The sequence below is a fragment of the Trichomycterus rosablanca genome, chromosome 1, assembly GCF_030014385.1.
Source record: "Trichomycterus rosablanca isolate fTriRos1 chromosome 1, fTriRos1.hap1, whole genome shotgun sequence".
Classification (NCBI taxonomy): domain Eukaryota; kingdom Metazoa; phylum Chordata; class Actinopteri; order Siluriformes; family Trichomycteridae; genus Trichomycterus; species Trichomycterus rosablanca.
In genome coordinates, this window is record NC_085988.1 from 63,525,842 (window position 1) to 63,553,174 (window position 27,333).

The 27,333-nt window shown below is 38.3% G+C and overlaps 1 protein-coding gene across 1 annotated transcript; it reads right to left on the reverse strand.

Moving 5' to 3' along the window:
- Positions 1–1,516: 1,516 nt before the first annotated feature.
- adm2a (adrenomedullin 2a) lies at positions 1,517–9,804 on the reverse strand. Its single transcript, XM_063007837.1, has 2 exons — positions 9,782–9,804; positions 1,517–1,943 (listed from the first exon to the last, which is right to left on the reverse strand). The coding sequence occupies exons 1-2, from the start codon at positions 9,802–9,804 to the stop codon at positions 1,517–1,519; spliced, it is 450 nt and encodes a 149-aa protein (XP_062863907.1).
- Positions 9,805–27,333: the final 17,529 nt, after the last annotated feature.

A 27,333-nucleotide genomic window follows, 5' to 3' on the forward strand; every position in this document is an offset into this window, starting at 1 on the left:
CATGTCTAAAACCACAGACGGTCTCAGTTTGGGGCAGGCATGAGCAAACAATCATTCTGAGCAAAATGAGGCTCTGAATTAAACAGTTGGGACATTTTGAGCATGTGCGGCTTGGAACAATGGGAGCAAATCTAACCCTCCAACTTAGAACTGGTTAAATTGTAATGATGTACTGTGATGATGTAACTGTGATTATTTAAACTAACACCTAAAATAGTGTATTTATTTTACTTTTTTGGTCCAAGCATGTGTTATGATGACAACCCCAGCAGGATTCTTGAGAGAAACAATTACAACCGTCTCATAAAACAGTCCAGGTGGATCCATGATCCTTAATAATCCTTGATTAGATCTGGGGTTGACCCAGCATCAGTGGATTCCCCATCAAATGAATCCCTTAAATTTTAAGAATCTATAGCTCAGAAAAACATGCATTACATTGGATTAAACCTAAAAAATCTATATGTAAAATGTAAGGCTGGACAGTTTGCTTCCATGTACTGCCATAAAAGTCTGCTTATCAAAACTGACTCAATGAAACAGAACCGAGACAAACTTTGACCTGGCGTATGAAGAAAACAAATAATGACCAAGAGGGCCTGCAGTGATCAGAAGGATCAGCTGGTATCATTTACCTCAGGTGCACAAGACCTGTCTGTTTTAATCACAGTGGGCAATATTTTCTCAAGAAGTTCTGACTCTATGCCTAAAGAATAGGTGAACGAGTTCACACCAGTTTTAAGAGTCAACTGGTATTGATCTGACAGAAATCCTAAATCCCTATTAAAGGCTTAAAAAGATTCTTCTGTTTGAAGACACTGCAAAGTCATTTTGCATCGTAGATGCTAGAGATTACAGTCCAAACAGTCACATTATAGCATTTTCAGATTAAAGGGGTTACCATGTCAGTCTTCAACTTGGTCTTAGGACCAATCCATTTTAAATCCAAATGCAAGTCTCTTTGGAAAAAATTGAACATCTGATTACAGTCCAGATCTGAGATGTCATTCAGATAAGTCTCAGACTTTTTAGGAGCAAAGAAACAGTGAGAGCCTGGGGTCTTGTGAAGAAGTTAGAGATGATTCCAAGGGATCTGAGGAAACAGGGTCCCCAGATGAACCAGGTGGGAACAAAGTGCAATAATTTGTTAGAAGGGCCAAAAATGGTAACATCTCAGTAACATAAGGCTGTTGTTTTTCCATTATGAGGTAATTCAGAACCATAGATGAGCTTACAGTCCACCTTAAACAGACATGAGACTTAGTTCTGATGTTGAAGGAATGTAAAGTCAAAAAGTCACAAAGTTTTGATGATCTCGAAAGATATCCAATTGAAGGGAGTAGGCAGAAAAGCAGACATGTCAGGGTCAGTATCGTTCCATCTCAGAAAAGGCACTGTGTACGCTCCATGAGGCCAGGAGCAAAGCAGAGAGCTCAGAAAACACCTAATTCTACACATATCTAAGACTAATAGTGACTAAAGAAAAACATGGCTGTTTCACCATGAGGCCGTGGTCTCATCCGTAACTGTGAGGACTGTTCGGATTCATAGGGGAGGAGTCTTCCCTTCCGGTCTGGCCAACCAGCTGGTAAAGTCGATGGCTGAGGTTCTGCACTTGGCACGTACCCAGTATGCACCCGACACGCATCAGCTGGCCGTGTTTATTGTGGTGATGATTCCGTGTATGGGCACTGCGACGGCGGCGAGGGCTTCTTGGGTTTTCGACGAATTCCCCATCTGCGGACGAAGTGGAGGGGGAAACGTCAAGAGTGCTTGGTGGCTTCTCAAATGACGAAGTTGGGTTTCGCAGAAGTAAGGCTCTCCACAAAGTCGTTTTGTCCAGAGATACAGCTGAGTCAGTGGTAAGACCATTCGAGGAGTCAGCGTCTGGGGAGGCAGGACTTTGGGTTCTCAGCTCATGCAGCTTTGTCATGAAGTCCAACCTGCAGAGCATAAAAATAAAAAAAGGTGAATACCAACAAGTATTTCTTTCCTCATAGACAGTTTCTACGAAAGATTTCCTCCTATGCGCACTGGATCTTCTCAACCTTCCCCCTTTCTATGTAAGTCCTTCAAGGTCACCAGGCAGTTAAGCAACATTTGTGTAATATTTAGACAATGAATGGTTCATTGCCCTATGTAAAGTCAGATCATGTTTACCAGTCTTGATTACATGATAATGGAATATCTATAAAATCCAAATGGCCACTAAAGGTACTTTAGAAAAAACAGTGCATCTACCAGGAACAAACTCTTAAAATAGCTGATGTTCCTCATCCGCTAAGCAGAGGTATGACTTTCTAGAACAGTGAGTACAGCAAACACTTTAATTATTCCCACCATCTGCTCTCTGTTTGACAGTAACATCAGGTTTAAAGACAGGCACTGCAATTAACCTGTCACAAATATGGTGTGTTTGCACTTGATTCTAGTTTAGGTCTTGCTCTTGAACTGGAGATTGGCAACGGACACATAGTTCAAATAGCTGACACCTGGTAGGTGCATGCTAAGGCACTAGCCATGTTAATCCCAGTGGTTCATCACAATGGTGCTTTAGGCTTACAGCCCTTTTGGATACAAATTGGCTCCCTATCTCCAAAACGCTTTGATGGTTAAACCGTTCGTGGATAGCTACATGATGCATGTTAACATTCTCTATATGAAATTGGCATTATTTTTCATTCTAATCAACCGCTTTATTCTAGTCCGGTTCCATCTGGAATCATTGGGAACATGCTATGAACACACTGTAGAGTGGGCTCCAATCTATTATGGGAATTCAGCCAGTCAGACACTAGGTTATGTGTCCACACTAGGGATGTAATGATACACTCTACCCACGATGCGATGCGATTCACGATACTGGGTTCACGATACGATTTTTTTCAACTGAAATTGAAGACAAATTATGACAAACTTTCCTTTTATTATTTGTCTTTAAAAAATAAAATAAAATACTGTATTTGTGCTTATCTTTTATTTATCTAAATAATGAATGCCCTTTTATTTCTGAGGTAGGTACAAACTATGCAAAACAGCTTTGAATTAAGCCCAATTTGGCTGAAAAAACCCGAATTTGGCAACAAGGTGAGGTGTATAGCGCCAGTGACGTCAACCAGGCGAGGTAAATAGCGCCAGCGCCCTCTGCTGTTTAAAGTGAATATCGATTCATTTTACATGTCAAATCGATTTGAATCGTGGAATTTTTGAATCGGTTATTAACTGTATTGTGATGAATCGTTACATCCCTAGTAAACACACTTTTGGCCAATTACACTATATGGCTAAAGGTATGTGAACACATAACCATAAGCTAGTTGGACATCCCATTTTAAACACATGGACAAGTATAGTGTTGGCCCACACTTTTTTGGACAACAAGATGACTGCACTATGAATAAAAAATAAAAAGAATAACACAACAATGTTTTAAAATAACTCAGTGGGTCTGAATTGTCAATCAAAGTTTACTTACCCTGAAACTTGTATTTTATTGACATTTTAATTAGCTTACATTTTATTGTTTCCTTTTTACTTTAGGCATTTAGCTTTAAATGATCACAAAGGTCATGTCTCTGTCCTTAGTTTCTCTGAGCTTAATCCAAACACCCTCTAGTCTGCTAGTTTAAAACCTAATCTCACTGCCCTTTCACCCAGAGTGCCATCAGCACTCACCAATGTTTGACAAATCCCAAAAAAACTTTAACAAGATCCTCCATGTTATCCTAAATTAAAAACCTAGGATGTAGACTACTTTCTACTGTTAAAAAATAAAGTTATGCAGGAGTGTAGTAAAGATGGAAGTAAGCTAAGGATCATTCAGGGGCACAAATAGACAATGGTCCAAGTAAACCATTCACTTAGCCTGAAATTTGTCTACCCTGAGTGTGGACAAAGAGGAGAGACATTAACTTGTCGGCCTTTCATCTTCAGGCTTTGATCCGCTTTTAGTATCAGCTATGTCAATAAGCCACTTTTGGAGAAGAAAAGTAAAAAGACCAGGCTTCCCTGGGCCATTCTAGAATTTAGTAAACCAGATGCCTCTTAGCAAGAGCTGTTTCAAATCCATTTGCCATTAGCACGGTTGTGACAGCTGGATTAGCTTTAGTATGGTATCAGTCTACCTTTAATAAGCATGTTTTTCCACACCATACAACTCCCAATTACCAGCTGCAACCCACAATGTAATATGATCACTGGTTTTAGTACATTTAAGCTTTGTGTAGGGCATTTAGGAGAGAAAATTACCACCTGGATCAGGAAACCCAGAGCATTATAGGACCCCTAATGTAGAAATCTTAATTGTGTGTCCTTTAAAGCATAACTAATGTAACAAAATACTGGTCTTGGATGTACCAAATCTTTGCTGAATCATAGTGACCAGCTTTTGTAGCAGATTTTATTCTTTTCTCAGACCTCCTATGAGTAGGTGCAAACTTTCATTGGACAGTTCTCCCAGTCTTTAGAAGTGAGCATTAAATCTAATGCAACACAGTTTTCATTGTTGCCAATATCAATAATGGGAGAATGATGAGAGAATTACTCACCCAAGTTAAAAATATAAGCATTGTCTGGTATTTAATTAGTCTTTCTATGGCTGCTTTAGACAAGATCTGCAGCTGAACTGTGTCACCTGCCTGTTTATGTCCGAACGCTGGTTATATTTGAGCAATTCAGCTCCTAATAGTGTACATTGTGGTCTTTGACCAGAGATATGACCATGACTCAGCAAGCTAAAGGCCTTCTCTAGTTACATGTTGATGCTATAAGGGGATGGAAACACTTGCGAATGTTGTCCACTTTCTCTGGTCAATCAAAGTGACACTAGAAAATAGTGGGTGTTTGTCGTAGTTATTTACGTTTACATTTACATTTTCGGCATTTAGCAGACGCCTTTATCCAAAGCAACTTACAGTACTGTTACAGTATACAGTTTGAGCAATTGAGGGTTAAGGGCCTTGCTCAAGGGTCCAACAGCAGCAACCTGGCAGTGGTGGGGCTTGAACCAGCAACCTTCTGATTACTAGTCCAGTACCTAAACCGCTAGGCTACGGTGATAACTGAAGTAGTTCTCGCCCTACTTCAGGTGCACTGATTTGGCCTTCGATCTTACATGAGCTGCAGTAGGAAAAGGAAGCTTGTATAAATATCTGTTAGCATTTTCCAACAGGTTGGCATCTGTCATAAATGGATTGTTTACATTTGCTTGGTGACCAACAACTTAACCGTAAAGGATTGTCAGTTTCAAGTTTTTCAGACAATAAGCTGATCCAGGCCTGGACATCTACCAAACAGACTGAAAACCTGAAACCTGAAACTCTGCCACTCTCATTTGTAATTCTCTGGGCTCAAGAGTCAGAATCAGACACTAGGCATGTGTTACCCGACAGCCCAAAAGGAAAGAACAGCTTAGGGAAGCCAGTTTAATCCATCTAAATATGGCGAGCCACACAGACCTGCCAGTTAACAGTGTACTTATTGTTTAAAAGTAGGCAGAAATAAATTGGTGAAAGGTGAATTTCTTGCAAAATAAGACTCAGGTTTTTAAGAAACTATGTAAGGAAGTACTATTGTCCTGGGTAAGTGAATCAGCTGCAAGGGAAGTGAAATGAGAGATAAAGTCACACATGCTTTGAATCAGAGAATATATGTATACCTGCCCCATGCAAAAACCAAGTTTACTCTTATTGAAACGTATGTTTTGTAGCCAGTTTAATCACAGCCATGTCTCCCATTACATGGAGGGAGAGGGCTGACACGTGTGTTGTACAATGTGAATAGAGAACCATAGTTGACTGATGGCATTCAACATTAAAGCAGGAGCAATTTACCCAATTTAAACTCACAGTCAATCTGACAATAGCCAAAAACCTCTAACCTTTAAATATACTGGAACCCAAAATATTGTTTAGATCCCCCAGTCGTGCATCCCAATCCACAATGCAACAGAAGCCTCTATCTATACAAAGGCGGCGACCCCTCTGCTTTTCTCCAACAGTACCCAGAAAACAATTGCATTAGTTCTATGCTTTATAATTATCATTCTTAAGTTTGCATAACAAAGTACTACGTCACATTTCGACAACACAACATCAGAATTTTGTGTTCCAGGGTAGCTGTTTGAGTGCAACTTTCCAGTCAGACAACTGATACTTCTATAGTTTACAAGACTGTTTGAACACAGAATTAAGCCCATTCCTTCAGACTAGTCACACACGCAAATACAATTATGCATTTTCAACTCTTTCTAATAATAAAACAAAAAAAGCATAAAATAACCATAACCAAACATGTCCACCTGCATTTTTTGCCCAGCTTTACTGGATCCCCAATGTACATGATATTTTGCCAAACCTCAACTTTATTTAAATTAAAACTTCCTGCTGCGTTTTGTTTAGCTATTTAAGTACTGGTCACCCAATGGGTAAATGGGTAAAACATCAGCTACAAAACATGCAATAGTCACTTTAAAGTCCATTGGAAATGTACCAAGAAACAATGCAAATGTGCAGTCAATGCCCGAAAATGTTTCACTTTTATTAGCAACAAGTGTCACTATTAATATGTCTGAATGACTGGCATACTAAACCATCCCCTTGGTTAATGTGCTGAATGGAAACCTGTCCACCAGTGGGGAGTGAGGAATGTCGGTCTCAGCCGCTTATCCACAACGGAATATTCCATCTACCAGGGTGTAACAGCCCGAGGATTATTAAAAATGAAAGAATGGAACTTTTTGTTTAAATCCATGTTAAGTCTGTAACCAGTTCATTGTCTGGGTGGCTAAATGCTAGTCAGTGCTCTGATTATCCATTCAATTCTAGTTTATCTTCTAGATATCTAAGCCTACAGAACAGACACTGACCTCTGGTAGTAAATATTGGCTCTGGTTGCCCTCTGACATTATTGTATGCAACACTAGTACATGCATTACTGCCCGGTTTAGAGCCAATCAGAAACCAGATGAATCATTAGTTTATCATTATGTCGATAAAAAAAGATTTTTGGACAAGAATTGTTCTCTAACAAGTTAGTGGTTTGTAATTTATAAATACAGTGTACAAATGTTTATGTTAACATTTACATGTGTTTAATATGATATTGTTTTTACTTTATGTTCTTAGTTTCCATTATTTTAGCATCTTTTGCTTGCCAGATATTTAAACAAGGCTTTTGAAACTAAGGTTGTATAGAAAGTGGATGGGACAGTGTTCAGCACATCTGCAATTACATGGTTATAGAGATGCAATTATGTCTACAATTATCTCTATAGTTACCTTCAAATGGTAAGTTTTTGCTTTTGAAATAAAGTGGTGTAATCCTTTACTGTAAATTTGGCAACCATCTGTGATAAACTCAAATTAAAGTTAAAGATAAAACCATATCATTAGATCATTAGATAAATGGCCAGCACTATGTTGGGTGAAAGAGAGCCAAATTGGTGCTATTCTGGCCCCATAATCTTGTGACACAATGTGACGCAAGCAGCCGACTGCCAACGGGGGCTGGATGGGTGTTGTGTACCCGCTTTTCCACCATTTACAACTAAATGCAAGAGAACTGCAGCAAAAACAGCAGTAATGAATTCGCATTGGTTTGCCAAAGAAACAAACACATTAGTTGTGATATGGTTCTCACATAGAATTCAAGATAAACTAAGAAACAGTGTAGCCCCATAACCTGAATAGAAATGACACAAGGTGCCTACTGAGGTCACATCATTTGATGGTCACAGACGTTGGTGCAACATGCTGTGTAATAACTGCACACAATCATAATAGATTATGCAAACAAAGTACTTGCCTAATCTTTGAGCATTACATTTCCTTCGTGCTGCGCAGACACTGAAAAAGTTCATTTTGGACATTTAGATATGCACAGGAACTGGTCTAGCTCTGGCACCAGCACTTTGTTGGTGGAAAAGAGATATCAGTGACACGTACAGTACAGGGATGGATGAATGCAACCAAATACAAAAATATTCTTGAAGAAAACCTCCTCCAGAGCTCATGCAAACTCGGTATAGGATGACAGTTCACCTTTTAACACAACAATGAGCCAAGGACTGCCATACAATCAGACAGAGCTTGAGAGGATCTGCCATGAAGGATAAATAGGATAAACTACCCAAATCCAGGTGATCAAAGCTTGTATGCTGACAGACTTGAAGATGTAACTGCTGCCAGAATGGCTTCAACAAAGTGTTGAATAAAGGGTCTGCATACTTTTGTATGTAAGGCAGGGCTCTAGACTAACGTTTTGCACTGGTTGCACTGGTGCACCTAACTTTTTTTCTTAGGTGCACCAGCACAAAAGTTAGGTGCACCCAAATTTTCTACCGCATCGCATTTAACACCGCAGTTTTACAGGTTCACTTTTTTTTTTTTTTTTAAATCACTGTCCATACAGGCAATATTGACTTGGAAATAACTCACAATCTGGTCAACATGGCCTCGTCTGATGATCTGTTTGCTGCTGCCTGACAATGAAGGGCAGTGGGGAGAGGGGACACTTGGGCAGTGCATTTATCGCGGCATGTAATGTGTTTTATAGATGCATTGGGCTTTTTCAGCCTTTCAATTCGAAATGTATTAGAACCAGTCACAAATATACTATTGCCGGCCATGGTCTTCTTTACAGTTAATTATAGTATTACAGACTAATTATAGCACACTTATAAAAATTATAAAAATAATAGAGTAAATGTGTATGTATGTGTGTATATCTATTTATGTGTGTGTGTATATTTAAAATGATATGTATATGTTTGTGTGTGTGTGTGTGTGTGTGTGTGTGTATGGGGCTCTAGAGTGTTAGAGTGTAATCTTAAATGCAGTGCATTATATTATCGGCTTTACTGAATCTTTTACACAGATTCCCAAAATCGCTTGCGGTGCACTCACTGCGTATTTTGACTACATGTATTCTAATATATTTTGGTCTTTTAGTTATTTTTATATTTTACTTAACGAAAATATTGTCATGTTTTTACTTTCACTATCGCGGCACTTTACCGCTAGCATTAGCCCCTCGCTACTGTAGAGGGTCGGCTCACCTAGCCGCTGTCCGGTGGGGATGCTGCGGGTCTTTTGCTGTGCGGTGGTGGAGGTGTGGGAATAAAGGCACATGACAGGGTCGAGTCACTTTAACTGTTTAGTCAGGACTTAAGTGAGCGTTACAACACTTTACACCGCCGAGCTCCAGAACCCGAACTTCCATTCTAGGGACATCCGGCGAGTCTCATATACAAAACTAAACTTACAGCAGAACGTCCGAACGCACGTGTATAAACCTGGTGCTGCATTCTGATTGGCTGAGCTGAATGTCGCTCACATATCACCGCTACAATATTGTCCCGCCCTTCACTATCTCTGATTGGTTTAGACCATGATATTGGCCTAATGTGTATCTGTTGTTTTTTTTTTCCCTCGGACGCCTGGTCGCACCGGTGCGACCTGAGATTTTTTTTAGTCGCACCATTGAGAAATTAGGTCGCATGTGCGACCAAATTGGTCGCACTCTGGAGCCCTGTAAGGGGTTTTATTCCCTTTTCGAAAAACTCTTACAACATGTTTTTACTTTGGCATGATGGGTATAAAAATGGCAGTTACATCTATTCAAAATCAAAAGGTACTCTAAACCAACATTAACCCAGGGCAATTCAGTTTTTTTTTATTAAATTATACTTGAAAATAAATTTTAACTGCTAGTCCTTTTGTTCACTTGATACTTTCTAACTCATATTCAAGTAGTTATTTACATTGCTACTTACTCTACTCACCTTTTCTCAGGTGTAATAGTCATAATTCATAATGACCTCATCTTGAGCAAAGACATAAATTAACTACGCAGCATGTGCAATATTGAGCACTGGGAATGAAAACCACCCATGCATCTTATTCCAAATAAAACAAAAAAATATTGACTCATCACCAGTCAGTGCCAACACACAAACATTTAAAGCCTATGCAAGTTGCTTAGACTGGCCTTAATTTGTCCTTCAACGGCAGAGAAACTGAATCCAGGCATTTGGCCAAAATATTCTGTAGCCAGAAGGGGGCACGCATAAACTGTTAAATTCTTGCGTGTTCATTTGATTGCCAGTAATACTTATAAATAAAATACAGGTTCCCATACATGACCTGTAGACTTTTGTAGGATTTTGCATAATTGTTTAAGACAACTTTGATGCCAGGTGGCAAATCAGGCTATTACTCTAGCCCACCACCTCTGAAATCTGGGTTTCAATCTCAGAGGTGCTATCAGCCAGCTGGGTGTCTACACAGAAGTGACAAGTTCAAGAGTGTAAAACACTGCATTTGTGCTCAAGAGCATGAAGCAATCCAAACTTGTCAAAGCAGCCCCCTAATAAAACTGGTCTGTGCACTTAAGTAACGGAGAAGAAGATTTACATTGTTAATAAGCTTGGCACTCATCGCTTGACTAATGGATAAAAAAATTTCCCAAATCAGCACTAGGCTCATTCTTGTACTTTGCTATTATAATGACTGATGTGAACGACTAGACTAGCCTACTATCAGCAGCATTAAACACAGATTATAACATTCACTTAATGTGATCTAGAGGTGTTTTAAATCCATATTAAAACCTTACCTAACTTACAGTGTTACAAGTGTACACCCAAATAGATAATGTAAAGATAGTTTAGCTCTGTCCAAGGTTAATACAGACGCAGTCTCCATTTTTAAGACTTTGTTGGTCCAGTTTCCAGTTTTTCTGACATTAAAGACTTTTTTCTTTAGCTTTTTCAATACTTTACTTTTGATGATTTTTCTTTTGAAGTGTTTCCTGGCGAAACCAACCCCACTGCAACCCTGACCAGGATAAAGAAGTTAATGATGATGGAAAAAAATTATTTGTCCTGGGTTTAATTAAAGTGATTTCCTCATTGTCTGTGGATTATTCTTATCCTTCTTCCTATTATTACTATTATTGTTAATATTATTGTTGTTAATAATCCTATTATAATTACTACTCCTAATACAATTAAGTGTTTTACTATTCTTATTTTCTTATTGTTTGTGGATTATTCTTATCCTTATTATTATTGTTGTTAATAATCTTATTATAATTACTACTTTTAATACAATTAAGTGTTTTACTATTCTTATTATCTTATTGTTTGTGGATTATTCTTATCCTTATTGTTGTTATTGTTGTTGTTATTAATCCTATTATTATTACTACTCTTAATATTATTAGTGTTTTACTACTCTTATTCATATTACTATTATTGTTATATCTCGTCTATTTCATTTTATTATTGTTACTATTTTTCTTTGTTATTATTATTAATATTATAATTATTGTTGCTATTGTTATAATTTGTCCTGAACATTTAAACTCAAAATAAAAAAGACACACCTTCTCTACTTGAGCGTGAGAAAGCATGATGCAATGCCTAGCATGAATGACACGTCTGCTTTTTATTTGCTTGCATTAAATGCATTAATTTGTGCTTTTTTCACAAGTTTTTATATCAAGCCTGTTGCTTCTTACCAGATGACCAAACATGCAGTCTGTATTACTCTAATGAAGTGTAGAATCAAATGTTTATAAATATTCATGGCTGAACAGTAACTTAATGCAGGGCTTAGTACAATGTGGTTCAAGGTCCACTGTGACCCTGACCATGATAAAGAAGCTAGTGAAAACAAATGAATAAATGAAAAATAATCTTACAAGGTTTTAAGCTTGGTGTTCACCCCAGTCAAAAGTCTGTTTAAAAAACTCATAAATTCCTTTTTCAAGTGCCCTAAACTGTCCTTGCCCTATTTAGTGCACTTCTGTAGGGAGTGGGAGGCTGTTTGGGACTGAAGTGAGGTTTGGCGCACACGATGTATGCGTTTCCTGAGGCACGTCTGCCTCATTCTCTGACCTTGTTCTCAGCAGCTGCTATCTGCACTATCACAGCACAAACTCTACTGACTAATAACTAAAGTTTTCCTTAAACCAGGAGTCATAGCTATTCTGTACAAGAAACACACAGACCAAAACGGTTATTAAATTATTTCCCAACAGATTTTAGGTGCCAATTGTGGCTTTTTTTATATTCCCCCTACTAATCAAGTTTTAGACCCAACCCCAAGAGATCTTCACTTTATCATCTTTACTCACAAATTTAAACCACTACTTCCAACATATAACAACACAACTCAAAGAAATACATATAAATTTTGTTCTGTGGAGGGGGGGGGGGGGGGGGGGGGGGGGGGAACTAATTTAAATATTAATTTAAAACTAATTTAAATATAAGCAGAAAAAAGTGGTTCCTATGTCCCTTATGATAGCTGTCTATCACCTTTCACAAAAGACTTTCATATTAGTAGTTTTTTTTTCACTTTATTACTTTTTCATCGACTGCTTTTTCCTGGTCAGGGTGCTGGTGGGTCCAGTTACACCAAAAAACAGTGGGCGTAAAAAAGGCACAAATACCAAAGACAAAGCGGCAATCAATCGCAGGGCTTCGGTCATCCCCACCCCAGCTGATAGCACTGCTAACATTGGAACCTGGATCTCAGCAGTAGTGGGTAGCACAATAGACCACCGCACCACCCGAGCACCCTGTATTCATAGTAAGCTAAATTAACAATCATTTCATAAGAATTTCATAGCTCAGGTTAAAATCTTGGTCCCCTAGTGCGTGTCCATAAGGCAACACATTTTTTTCAGGGGTCAGTCACCTTAGCTATGTCTCATACCCTAAGTGTTCCAATTTAACCAGTCAACTGACAAAGTAAAAGCCAATATTTCAAGTTTGACTTGAAAATGCTGTGTTAAGAGAAATCCACACAGTGCTCCTTCACCTCAGAGTTCCATTTTAAAATTCTTTCCATGCACTGATTCCAATTTGAGTGATACACAGCACAAAAATACAGTTTCAGTTCTGTTTTACTAATTGTTAACAATTCATATCAAATAAATGCTATTGCATGGAACACTGGGATTTTGACTTTTTTTCTAAGGTATGATGATATGCAAATTTTCACTTGCAATTTTTACTGTTGCTTGCGTACTGTGCCTGTACGTACAAGTTATAACTCCTTTACAAAAAAGAATTCGTACAAATGAAGTTTGAGTAAGTTTCATACCTGTTTCCCACTGGGAGAGCATTTATTTGGAAGACGAGCAGAAGGCTGATGCAATACAGGTTGAGCGGGAGAAGTGAACGCATCGTGGGTGGCTTCCAAATCACCTGGATAATTCTGAAGAACAGCAAGATGTCAAGATGTACCTTAAAAGATTCTCAGCTGCTATGTCAACCTGTTTAAAAATAAAAATGATAATATATTAACATATGTATTTTTCACAACGAATTTGTTATTTTACACAGCAAAGAAGCAGAATTCACGCTGTATAAAACATTCACTGAAGACCTGCAGACGCTTTGACTGCTGAAAAGTTGCAGTACAGTTGAATGAACTTGGTTAAATACGTTAAATACATCCTAACAATTGGACTTTGGCATGTATTCAAGTTCTGTAAAGTTTATTCTGCTGGTAAATGACTTGTAAAAGTTTATTACAAACATAAAACAAGCAGTAAGTCAATCAGTACTCAGTAAATAATAATAATAGAGCAAATAGGCCTAATAAAACCTTCCCCTAAATTAAACATTTCACCGATTATATCCTTTATACAACTCGTTATAATAAATGTAACTACATTAAAAGGAAGGTTTAAAGCTTACCTTTATCACAGGTGAGTGTATATTACTGTTCACCGCTGCCAAAGAATGTGTGAATAAAAGTGTTTGTTCCCTCTAGTTCTCTTCAATGTGAGTAGCGTTGAATGAGCCGGCAGGATGACATTGGCCCGGTTAAATAGCCGGTGGGCGGAGTTTATTTTGGAGCGCTCGTGCCAGTTCAGAGGTGCTGATTAGGTTGATTCTGAATCAGTGATGCAGGACAAAGCTGCAATTACAGATACAGTTATAAACTGGCTTTCTTTTTAAACAGTACCAATCTAGTTGGTATTTTTCTTTTAGTCTGGGCACAAAGAACTGGCCTATGGTTTAGTAAAGTGTTTTAAGTGTTTAAAGTCAGTCTGTCAGTCAACCATTTATCCCTTTATTCGACAGGCCTAATTCATATTCGGTAACCGATTCATCCAGATCAAAATCGATTCAATTCATAATTCATTCACTGATTCACTGATCTTCATTGAGAGCGCCTTGCATATCTGGATCAGGGGCCCAACTTTGTGTACTGAGTTGGGGCAGTCTTCATAAGTTCTTTAGCTTCATCTGTACACACAGCCTGTACTAAATAATATACACAAGATTATTCGCAAGATATAATTGATTGATTTATTTATTAGGTTTTTAAGGTCATGTTTTACACACGTTGGTTACATTAACGACAAAACAGGTAGTTACTCGTTACACGAGATTCATCAGTTCACAAGTTTAATGTCAAACACAGTCATGGACAATTTTTTATCTCCAATTTCCCTGACTGCACGTCTTTGGATTGTGGGAGGAAACCGGAGCTCCCGGAGGAAACCCACGCAGACACGGGGAGAACATGCAAACTCCACACAGAAAGGACCCGGACTGCCCCCACCTGGGGAGCGAACCCAGGACCTTCTTGCTGTGAGGCGACAGTGCTACACACTGAGCCAGCGTGCCGCCCACCAGATATTATTATATATACTTGTAGCCTGTATAATATAATATGTACTCCCTTTGCTGGTGGGATTCTTCCAGTTACATTAGTTTTCTTCCACCTTCCACCTTCCAAAATCATATACAGAAGACAGACTGGCTCTAAATCACCTTTAGAGTTGAGTAATTGATTGTGTAAGTGTATGGTGCCCAGCATAGTGTTTCCAGGTGGAACCAGAACCTGACCAGATTGAAATGGTTAGTGAAGCTAATCAAATAATTACTAGGTTTTAATTAGCAAGCCAAATAATCTCATTTTTGATTTTATATAAAACATTACATGATGTGTAGACATTTATTCTTCTATATTATTTGTTGAAAAATATTAAGCCACTGAAGTGTGTTAGGAAATGTTTAAAAATGAAAAGTCCTAATAACAAAAGCTGTGTACGAGTATAATGTTTCTGTAATACCAACATATCTAAACCATTTAATTCAATTTAATTATTATTATTTATAATAATAATAATAGATTTTATTTATAGGCGCCTTTCATGACACTCAAGGTCACCTTACATTACACAATCAGCAGTAAACACGTAATAAACAATCAACATTAAAATAATAAAGTAATCAATCAACATATTCACAGTCACAATCACAATCACAGTCACCAAACACCAAATCAAATACAGTTAATACTGTACATAACCGTACATTACTATTTTAGTAGGCTTTATTAATGACACAAGCACTGTGAATAGTTTTGACCAATAAGCATAATTTATTATAAAAACAGACACTCAGTTCTGTTTAATTCTAAAATACCTTTTATTATGAACGTTCTACAAAACATTAAATGTGTTTAAAGTGGATTTAGCTACTAGACTTCTCTTATGAATAAGTCAACAGTGTTTTAGTTCTTCTCTCCGTATAAGAAGTACTGATGAAACTACTGACAGTAGTATAATAGCCCATTTAACCTTCTGACACACCACACTGAGACACAGTTAAAAAAATGTAGAGCATTTATGTAAAGCTTGACATCTAAATAAAAAATTTCCAGACCAGATCTAGTCATGCGCTACACTAAACATGACTACTACATGTATTAAGTAAGTTCAAATAAAAATTGAATAAAAAGTAAGTTCAAATAAAAACCAACTGGTGGACCATGCTGATTTAAGTACAACAGGACAAGACACACCCATACTGATCACCAGACAGTTTAGAATAATGGAAATACATTTTTATGAATAAGTACGATACATTTTAGTTACCTTAGTTGAATTAGTATTACAACATTTAGTTACCTCTTTTTCATTAGGTTGTTTGTCTTTTTTGTTACAGTACAGTAGTATGTCTTTCAAAGAATTTGGGCCAGATATCAGGAAGTCGTTTAGTTTATATCAAGGTACAGTCCATTATACAGCCACCTTATCTGTTATTAATGTGTGGAATATGAGTATGTGGCACGGTGCCATATGAACGTTGCAAAGACACTGCGTTCTAGCTTATTAAAACTTTTGCAGAGGCTGGGATCCTAATAAAATGTATGATTCATACAAGTTAAGTCATCTCACTTTCTCATGACAGACTTGTTAGAACTGACAGGTAACTGGCATAAACAGGTTTCAAAATGCGACTGTGTATATTTATTTACCTCCCATGCTGAATATCACATCTTTTTCTGTGGATTGGTCCTTAATTCCATTTATAATTATATTCATGTATTTTTTATTATTATATAAATATAATATTTAATTTCTTTATTTCTAGAAAACTGTAACCACTATCATTAGTTTCCCTTTTCTGCTTAAATTGCAGTGCGGTGGCTTGTAGGTATTTACTGTACTTACACTGTACTGGAGCTGCTGTAACACTCGAATTTTCCCCATGGGGATCAATAAAGGAATATTATCTTATCTTATTTTAACAGTAAATACAGTATAGATAGATAGATAGATAGATAGATAGATAGATAGATAGATAGATAGATAGATAGATAGATAGATAGATAGATAGATAGATAGATAGATAGATAGATAGATAGATAGATAGATAGAATGCCTTTATTTGTCATTTATGTACAGTACAACAAAATTATTTCTTCCCATATCTCAGCTTGTTTGAAAGCTGGGGTCAGAGCGCAGGGTCGGCCATTGTACGACACTTTGTATGGAGCAGAGAGAGTTAAGGGTCTTGCTCAAGGGCCCAACAGTGGCTGCATGACAGAGCCGGGATTCGAACTCTCAACCTTTCAGTTGATAGCCCAAACCCCAACCCACTAGGCTACCACTGTCCCTTAGATAGATAGTAAGTAATTAAGTAAGTGAGGAGGATACAAGTCCATAAGGGCCATTGCGTCCAAAAAAAGCACTGTTTCTAAAATACATTTAGAAAACATTTAAATACATTATTCAAAGTGCAACTGGCAGGGGTAGTTTTGGAAAGTCAAAGAGGGAAGGCACCACTGAGTCATTTGTCCAACAAAAACAGGTCTGTCATTAATATAAAGCTTCGGGAACATGCCTGACACTGTCAATTGAGCGTTACATCACCACAGTCTTAAAGGCTGCTATACAAAAAGAAATCCTTGCTTTTAAATTTGTACCTTGAAACTCATCTGAAGTTTGTCGCTCATCACAAGGACAAGTGAAGCAGAAGTGTCCTTAAGCCCATGCATTATCTTGATTCAAGTTATATGAATATTAAACAAATTCTGCCCAAACTAATAACACACAAACACACACTGATTAATTATTCACAGTCCTGGATAAAAGCATGGATATTGTATGTAATATATAGTAGAGCCTACATTAGCAGCAATAACATTTCATAGGAAGAGAAATTTAAGACTTTTAATGGAAATGTAAACTTGAACAGTTCTTATAATGTCTGGATTAGAGTCTAGATACTGGCTTGATCAATCCAAAATGTGTTTTGTCCTCTTTTTAACCTTTCTGTTTGCCTTGTTCCATGGTTAATGGGTGGTGAGCTCCTTGTTTTAGAGCTCCTTGGTTTAGAAGTGTAACCCCACACCTAAAATATTAGAAGATGAACCCAAATGTAGGAAACTTATATAAAAGCCAAAAAACAATAACTAACAACAATCAGTTGTCAAACAATACTAATCTTATGAAATAAATACAATAAAACCAAACCATAAGCTGCAGCCAGAAACAGGACTCGAAAAAACACTGTTTTGGTGTACAGTGTCACTTTTTGACCATATAAATACTGTTTCTCCAGAGTGTCCTGCCTTCTGTTTGGGTCTATTTTGTTTCTAATGACATGTTTATGATTTCGCTGATTGTATTCATTTACGTAGTTGGCAGTGTCCTTCCTCGTTTACCTTTAACGGTTACACACATAATTGTCTTTTTAAATGAATTGTTTCATATAATAATATGTCTACAATAACTGAGCTTTAGTTTGGGCTTCAAGTAAATTGTGAGGATCATTTTGTTCGTCCAAAGTACTCTATATACTTTGTGTCCCACTTTAACATTCATAAAGCACCACAGCAAACCAAAGCTAAAAAACAGTTTTTTGGTGGGTATTGTTGTTTCCTTCACCAATCTTAGATACATAATCATTTTCCTCCAGTCCTTTAAATTTCTGTCCAACTGTTAAACTTCTGACTTAATTTTTAGATATTCAAACTTGTTATTATTAACGTCATGTTTTACACACTTTGGTTAGATTCACAACAGGACAGGTAATTACTGGATACACAAGATTTATCAGTTCAGTTCCTTAATGTTGAACACAGTCATGGACAATTTTGTATCTCCAATTACCCTCACTTGCATGTCTTTGGACTGTGGGAGGAAACCGGAGCTCCCGGAGGAAACCCATACAGACACGAGGAGAACATGCAAACCCCCCCCCCACCTGGGGATGCTATGAGGTGACAATGCTACCCACTGAGCCACCGTGCCACCCCTCCTTTTACGAACCTACAGAATTTGTATGTACAGTAGAATCAGTATAATGATAACACAGACTAACTTCATTCATTCATTTACTCATTATCTGTTTTACCAAAGCTTTATCCTGGTCAAGGTTGCAGTGGGTCAGTTTTACTGGTAGAAAGGCAGGAAACACCCCAAACAGGTCGCCAGTCCATTACAAGTCACACACACACAGATACACACACACACACACTCTCTACCTCAGTCACATACACACACACTTGCTCCGATTTACCGGGCTGCTTGTTTTTGGACTGAAAGAAAACCAGACCAACCAGTGGAAACCCGTGCAGACACAGGGAGAACTTACAAACACACAGAAAGCACCCTTGCCACCCAGCTGGAAAATTGAACCCAGGCCCTTCTTGCACTGAAGCAACAGTGCTGCCCCCAAAAAAATTCTAATTAAAAAAATTCAGTTTAAATTAAAATATTAGAGTTTTATATATTTTTATTTATTGTTTTATTTAATAATTATTTATTTAATTTAGGTCAATACTGAAGGTAAATTATAATTGTTTGTGTGTTACTAGCATTTGAGGGAACATTACACCACATATTATTACCAATTATTGCACAAAAAAAAAAGGTCAACAATACAATTTAAACAGAACAGTTTGAACTGCCACACACACAGACACACAAACACACACACACACTCTTTTTATAAAGCTGTGGAAAAGCACAAGCTGGCTGCGATTGACATGCTGTATGAAATCTGGTCTCCTGTGAGTCTCTGGTCTCTTCACAAGCTCTCACATACTGTAAGCACTGAAATTAGAGCATAAAAGAAAGATTTATTGCAATAGTCCACTTAATTGACATATCTTGTCTGAAAATCAATGCTTAATAACAATAGTGCTTAAGGCAATTACACTGTTTTGATAACTATGGTGAGCAACTTGTAAATAATATAAGATCAATACATTCCTAACCAGTTTACTGACATTCTGATCAGTTTACATAACCACAGGAAATCATATGACATCAGAAAAGCAGGCTATACCAGCTAGTTGCCAAAAAAGAATAATCAGGTCCTTTGATCTAATACCCACATTTTGTATTCAGCAGTAAATTAATTCACATGAATAGCTGCAGTCTATAGTGAATAATTACACTGAACATAGTCTCAACAAGTTTGTTCTAGAGCTGTGCATAACCTCACGTTTGCATTGAGCTGAGAAAGTAAATAAATGAGTCACGCCCACTCAGCTACCGAATATCTCCAAGGTGTTTCACTATGTTCATCTGACTACTGCAAAAGCCAAATATCAGTAAAGAGATCCAAGGTACAGCACTGTGTCTTAAGAATATTTAAACCACAGCCTATATTTGTTGAGAAACTTTATGCCTTTGGTTTTTCTTTTAGATAATTTTAAGTAAAACACATAAAAAAAGACTATATAAATTTACTATGGAAATTTAAAAACTTTTATATGTTTTACATGTTTTTTGTGGTCTAGCAGGCAACACTGTGCACAAGGCAGATCAAACCTTGGACAGACCACCTATTCTCCACCTGTTGTCTCCGTGTCTCTGTCGTCTTAACTAAATAATTGAAACACATACTTCTTTGTCCAGAGAAGATTGGTTTTTTTTTTTCTATTTTTTTTTTTTTTCCAATTTTCCTCCCAATCTAGTCATATTCAATTACCTGATTGCATTACGCTTCCTCTCTACTGATGCTAATCTCCAGTTCTGATTGAGGAGAGCAAGACTGACACACGCCCCATCTGACACATGTGCAGTAGCCGACTGCATCTTTTCACCTGCACAAGACAAGTTCATATACCACACCCTGATCAACACATTATTTCCCGACTCTGTGCAGGCGCCATCAATCAGCCAGCAGAGGTCGTAATTATGGTCGCAGTTATGAGCTTCCCACCCTGTATTAACAACAAACCAATCCTTGTTCATGTAGCTGCCCAGCCCAGCCGGATAGCAGAGCTGAGTTTCAAAACGATGAGTTCGAAATGTCAGCTCTGGTGTGCTAGCGTGTTTTATCGCTGCGCCACCTGAGCGGCAAAAGGAAAACATTTACAAATTCTGTTGGTGCAAAATAATAAAGCAACTCTTTTTATGTAGTGTCATTTAACTTGGTGTGGTCTGCTAATTCCTCATTAGGCTCTTAGGTGAGTGAGTGATTGGTTGAGTGAGTGAGTGAGTGAGTGAGTGAGTGAGTGAGTGAGTGAGTGAGTGAGTGAATGTGTCATACCCTGTGATTGATTGGCTCCTGTATTTCTGATGTGTATTAGTGCCTGTTACACTGTATTTCTGAGTGATATCAGACCTACAGCGACTCTCACCAGAATATGGAAAAAAAAATGAATAAAGAAGGAAATAGTTTGACCATATGAATACAGAATTATATATAACAGGGTTTAAATGAGTTTTATGATAAAATAAAACTCACTTTCTTAATCGCTTATCCAATTAGGGGCGCAGGGGTGGGGGTTTGCGTTGCTGGAGCCTATCCCAGCCCTTCAATGGGCACGAGGCACACAGTAAGTCCATCGCAGGGCAGACACACATACACACACACACATACACAAACACATTCACCTATAGGGCAATGCAGTGTCTCTAATTAACCTGACTGCAAGTTTTTGGACTGTGGGAGGACACCAGAGCTCCCGATGGAAACCCACGCAGACACTGGGAGAACATGCAAACTCGGCACAGAATGGACCCAGACCACCCCGTCTGGGGATCGAACCCAGGACCTTCTTGCTGTGAGGCTACCCACCCCAAGAGTGGTGGTAGTGTTACAGTCTTGGGCTGTTTTGCTGCCACTGTAACTGCTGCATTATGAAAAGTAAACAAAATAATGAAGAAGGATAATAACCTCAATTTTTTAATATAAATCTTGCACAGAATTAACTGGTTCAGCAAGAAAATAACCTAAAACACAATCAAAACTTGTGTAAATGAATACATTAGGCTAACATATAGGACTCAGTCTAATTGTATTACACAATGAACTCAGAGAGGTCAAGTGCAGTTTTAGCAGGAGTATGCATTAATGACAGGCAGGCTAAGGCTTAAAGTATCAAGATAATGTATCATAAATGTATTTACCTTGAGATAACGAAAAAGCTTTATCAGCAATATTGTGGCAGATATTTGCACATCTGCAGTAATACTTAGTGGTAGTATTAGTAGGAATGTATTTAGTACTGCACATATTTATTTTAAATGACTCTGGTAGTAGTTTTACAACTTTCTTTTATGAGAGAGCTTACTATAAGATCTCTTCAGGTAAAGAGAGATCAGGTTTTGTAGATATTTTTAAATTTAACTCAAGAGTTATCCCTGCTGGTAAGTTTTTGTGTTACAAGAAAATGTTGGACTCTTGTGTGCTGCCATCTAGTGAAGCTTAATACATAACATGCTATACGTTTATTAAAGTGCTTTAAAGTACCACCAAACAGGTCGTTCAATTCCGTTAAAATAATGAATAATGTCCACAGTAATTAATTGTTTAATACAGTTTTTATGGTCAAGGAACATTTTTACATGTTTTATCTTGTAATAAATATTAATATGTACTCAGAAAAGCCTTCATAGTTCACCTGACATTCTACAATAGCGGCCATTTTAGCTAACTGCTAATCAACTATATTAGCTCATATTTGTTGTAGTTACAAGTAGACTTTCTATATTAATGTATTGATTATCATAATATAATATTAAAGTTTCATTTAATAGTGACCCTTTAAAATACATTAATTTTTAATTTTTAAATTCATAAAATTTCCTCCTTATGCTTCAATTGTCTCTTCTTGTACATTTTGGGATTGTTTGTAAATATTTCTCAACATCATTTGTTGGCAAACCGCCTCAGTTAAACGATAATGTGGAAACACTGCCATCTAGTGGCGTGATGCGGTCACTTTGTGGGTCACAAAATCGGCATGCATTGTGGAAGATGTAGTTTATGTACTGTATTTAAAGACAATCGTATGTCTTTTAAGCTCTCACGGGCCACATAAAATTATGTGGCGGGCCGGATTTGGCCCACGGGCCTCGAGTTTGACACATGTGGTCTAGAGCATGGGTGACCAACAGGGCATGTTCTAAAAATAGCACTAGTGACTATAAAGCTCCATATTAAAATTGTATTTGTGTTGTTCTTTTTTAATCATTAATACTTGCATTGACATATATTCATGACAATACTGAATATAAAAGTCTAAAAACTAAAATGTTTTATGTTATATGAACTCTATTCTTGTCCATCTCACTCTTTGCTGAGACAAGCAAGCGAGCACAGCTACGATGGGGAGCAAGATGCGTTTTTTTTTATAAAGAATAAGAAAGTCTTTTTCGTCGGGGAGGTCCTGAAAGAAGCAATGATGATAATAGCAAACACTGTTTCCAAAGACGGGAAGAATGGTCCTGATGTCATCTCCACTCTCTACGATGAGTACGATGGTTAGAAGAGTGTCGGCTATGTCCGGGATCTGGTTACGTGCAGGTGGTTTAGCATCCAGTGCATCGCGTCTGTGGACAGCAGCAGTACATCGCCGCTTTTTTAAAAAGATCTTATGTAACTGATAATTTGTACAAACATGATTTGTTCAAAAAATTTTACAAAAGTAGTGATGAGTACAAATGAGACATGATTTAAAGATGTGACAGTAAATGATACAGTGGGGAAAATAAGTATTTGATTTCCTGCTGATTTTGTAAGTTTACCCCCTTACAAAGACTTGAACAGTCTATAATTTTTATGGAAGGTTTATTTTAACAGAGAGAGACAGAATATCAACAAAAAATCCAGAAAAAAAACATTAAATAAAAGTTATAAATTAATTAGTATTTAATTAAGGGAAATAAGTATTTGATCCCCTACCAACCAGCAAGAATGAGATCCTGCAGTGCCCGCAAAGTCCCTTTGCTCAAGAAGGCTCATGTACAGGTGTTCTTGGGGTCATATCCAGCATTTCTCTGCTCCCAGCTCCCTTGAGATCATTGACAAGCTCCTCCTGTGTAATTCTGGTCTGACCTCACCTTTCTCAGAATCATTCTTACCCCACCAGGTGAGATCTTGCATGGAGCTCCAGAGCGAGGGCTTGACTGTGATCTTGTATTTCTTCCATTTTCGAATGATCGCACCAACAGTGGTCTCTTTCTTACCAAGCTTCTTGCTGATGGTCTTGTAGCCCATTCCAGCCTTGTGCAGGTCTACAATCTTGTCCCTGACGTCCTTTGATAGCTCTTTGGTCTTGCCCATGGTGGTCAAGAGATTTGAACGGAAGAAACTGATTCTGTTACAGGAGTCTTTTATACAGGGACAGGACTAATTTGTGTGCCTCATGGGCACATAACCGGTCTGTGGGGGTCAGAATTCTTGCTGGTTGGTAGGGGATCAAATACTTATTTCCCTTAATTAAATACAAAATAATTTATAACTTTTATTTAATGTTTTTTTTCTGGATTTTTTGTTGATATTCTGTCTCTCTCTGTTAAAATAAACCTTCCATAAAAATTATAGACTGTTCAAGTCTTTGTAAGGGGGTAAACTTACAAAATCAGCAGGGGATCAAATACTTATTTCCCCCACTGTATATGGTATCAAACAATTAGCCCTTCATATTACTCAGTACCCTTGAAGTAGCTCTCAGTTAAAAAAAAAAAAAGCCCTGCGATGGATTGGCACCCTGTTTAAAGCATTCCTAATTTGCATCCAGCATTTCCCATTGAAACTGGACTTGCCACACCACTGACCAGGATAAAGCTCTTCTGTCTTAAGTAAGAGTATTGAACCCAGGTCCCCAGGACAGATTATGCTTTACAAATGTGTGGCACCCACACCACTAGCTGTGCCACTGTGAGCATTTAGTATGAGTTACAACGTGCAAAAAAAGTAACAAATAAGATAAATATGATTTCTTCTTATAAAGGTAAAATATATTGTAAAAAAATTCATTAAAAATTGGATCCAAAAATATTTGCTGTGCTCCTTTTTTCCATCCAATATTTATTTCTGTACAATTCCCCAAGTAAAGCATTTTAATTATGATTTGGAAAACACCTGTCCAACCATGACCACTGACCTTTGAAGGTAATTTCAAGCTTTGCTCACAACCAAATTCGCCTGTACTCTTCATTATTACCCTGCACTCAAGTTTCTTATGTAGGGTTCATGTTACTACAGGATCAACTCTGGGTCTTTTCAGGAATCAATCATAGAGAAACTAATCTAGTTGGGCAGTTGGTGCTGGGTGTGACCTCCCGAGCACAATGGCAGTGTTTCCAGAAGTGACTGGGAGTGAATGGAGACACAGTACATTGTTGAAAAGCAGGTGATCAGATGAATAGCAGGTATAAAAGATTAATGTGAATGAATAAGAATGAGTTCTGTATATCAGGGAGTAATCAGGAACCTGCATGGCCTGCTTCTTTGTTCACTGCCTAGGCCTGAATTTTTTTTTATTCGGTTAAATCACATGGCATCTGAGAGCCAGGTTTGTGTTTTCAGGCTATTGTTTAACCTTTTCAAGGGTTGTGAAAGCATGATGACATTACTTTTACTTTTATACATTTTTAGAGAGGAAACAGAAAGCATCAAGCGACAGGCCTCAGTCAAAAATAATAACAAGTTTCCCACTAAGCACTGCACTCATCAATGAGTATTCCCAACATCTTGATTCAGCACTATATTAGCGTTATTTACAACAATGCAGTGCTGAGTCTTTGAATCTAATTGACTTACCTGGTATGCCAAGTGGTATGCTGCTTGGTAATGAAAAAAGCCCATCGCTTCTTCAATTGCGTGATCAATGTTCTTCCAGGTATGACGCCACCTAGGGGGAGGTTGTTAGTGCTTTTGGCACCCGAGTATTAAGCGATGGATGACAAAATCATGAAGACCCTAGCCTTAGGCTTTATGACTACAGAGGAGTGAAGAGTATAAATGTTAAGGATCATAAGCCCTTTCCTCTGACAAACACCACATTCGAGTTTTTGCAGCAGGTATCAGTCTTTACCAAACTGGACCAGCACAGTGCCTACAATCTCATCAGGATTAGACAAAGAGATCACTTCATTGGGCCACTGTGACTATCTAGTGAAGGCCTTGAGCATTATGAATGCTCCTGCTGTCTTTTAATGAATGATAAATACGGTACTCCGGGAAGCAGTGTGGCGAAAAGTGTTTGTCTACATTGACGACATCCAAGATTATAGTAAGGATCTGGAAGTAGCTCACCTCTGATGCATCTTACATCTTCTCTTGGAGAACAACATCTTAGTGAAATCTTAGTTCTACATGACCAGTGTCTCTTTTCTGGGATTTGTGGTCTCCAGGAGAAGTTTGTAGATTGAACCATTCAAAACCAAGGGCATTTTAGAGTGGCCTTGTCCCACCTTAGCACCACTGATATTATTGCATATTTGGTATTATTGCATCACCCCTTACTAGTCAGTCAGTTTAGGTGGACTCCCAGAACCCAGTAGGCTTTTGATAACATCAAGGCGTACCTCATGTCAGCTCTGTCTGTCCGACTGCCAGACCCAGAGTTCCCTTTTGACAAAGAAGGGGTCAGAGCAGTTTTGCCCCACCGTGCAGGTCCAGATGACCAACTACATCCCTGCGGTTATTTATCTTACCATCTGTCCTCCACTGAGAGAAATTATTATGATGATGGGAACAAGAAGCTGCTGGCAGTCAAGTTTCCCCTAGAGGAATGGTGACACTGGCTGGAGGGGGTGAAACATCAGTTTCTGATCTAGACAGACAATAAGAACTTGGCATACATCCAAGATGCCCAGCATCTCAATCCTCGCCAGGCCAGATGGGCTCTGTTCTTTGTCCATCTTGACTTTGTTCTATCATACCAGCCAGGGTCAAGGAACACCAAGACTGACTCCTGCTCCAGGCAGTGGGAGGTCTCAATTTCCTCTTTCAAGTTCATTCAGCAATTGCTTTGGTGGCCATCCATGGACAGGGATGTCTGGGCATATGTAAGTTCCTGTGAGATATATGCCCACAAGAAACAAGAAACCTGCTAATTCTGTCCTGTCCATTTGTCCATTTTATCACAGGTCTGCCGCCCTCAGAATGCAATACAGTGATTTGGTGATTGTAGACAGATTTTCCAAGGCCAGCAAATCTGTTGCTCCACCCAGGCTCACCTCGGCCAAAGGTACCACCAGCATATTCCTGGAAAGGGTGTTTAGAGTATATGGGCTGCCTAGAGATCTAGTCTCAGATGGGGAAACCCAGTTCACTTGCCAGTTCTGAAAGGCCTTCTGCCAGCTTTTAGGGGCCTTGGCTTGTCCTCAGGGTTTCACCCTTAGTGGAGAAGACTGTTCAATGCTTGGCCAAACACCTTCTCTGGGCGGAAGAAACCCACAACACGCTCTGGCACTCATCCATAGCCATATCCACATTCAAGTGTCAGTTCGGGTACCCACCACCCATCTTATCTGAGCAGGAAGCCAATGTTGGAATCCCATCAGCCCTGCACTTTGTTAAAGACTGCAAACAAGCTTGGCGGAGGGCACGTAACACCACGTCCAGGACAGCCATTACCAACCACAAGAGGCACTTGGGACCTTCATTCAGACCCAGGCAACAAATCTTGCCTTTACCTCTGGAGTCTTGAATGTTGAGCCTGATACTGTATATGTGAAACTATTCAAGGTCATCAGAATAGTGAATCTGGTAACATATACATTGCCCCTGCCTTGGGATAAGAGGGTCAATCCAACCTTCCTAGT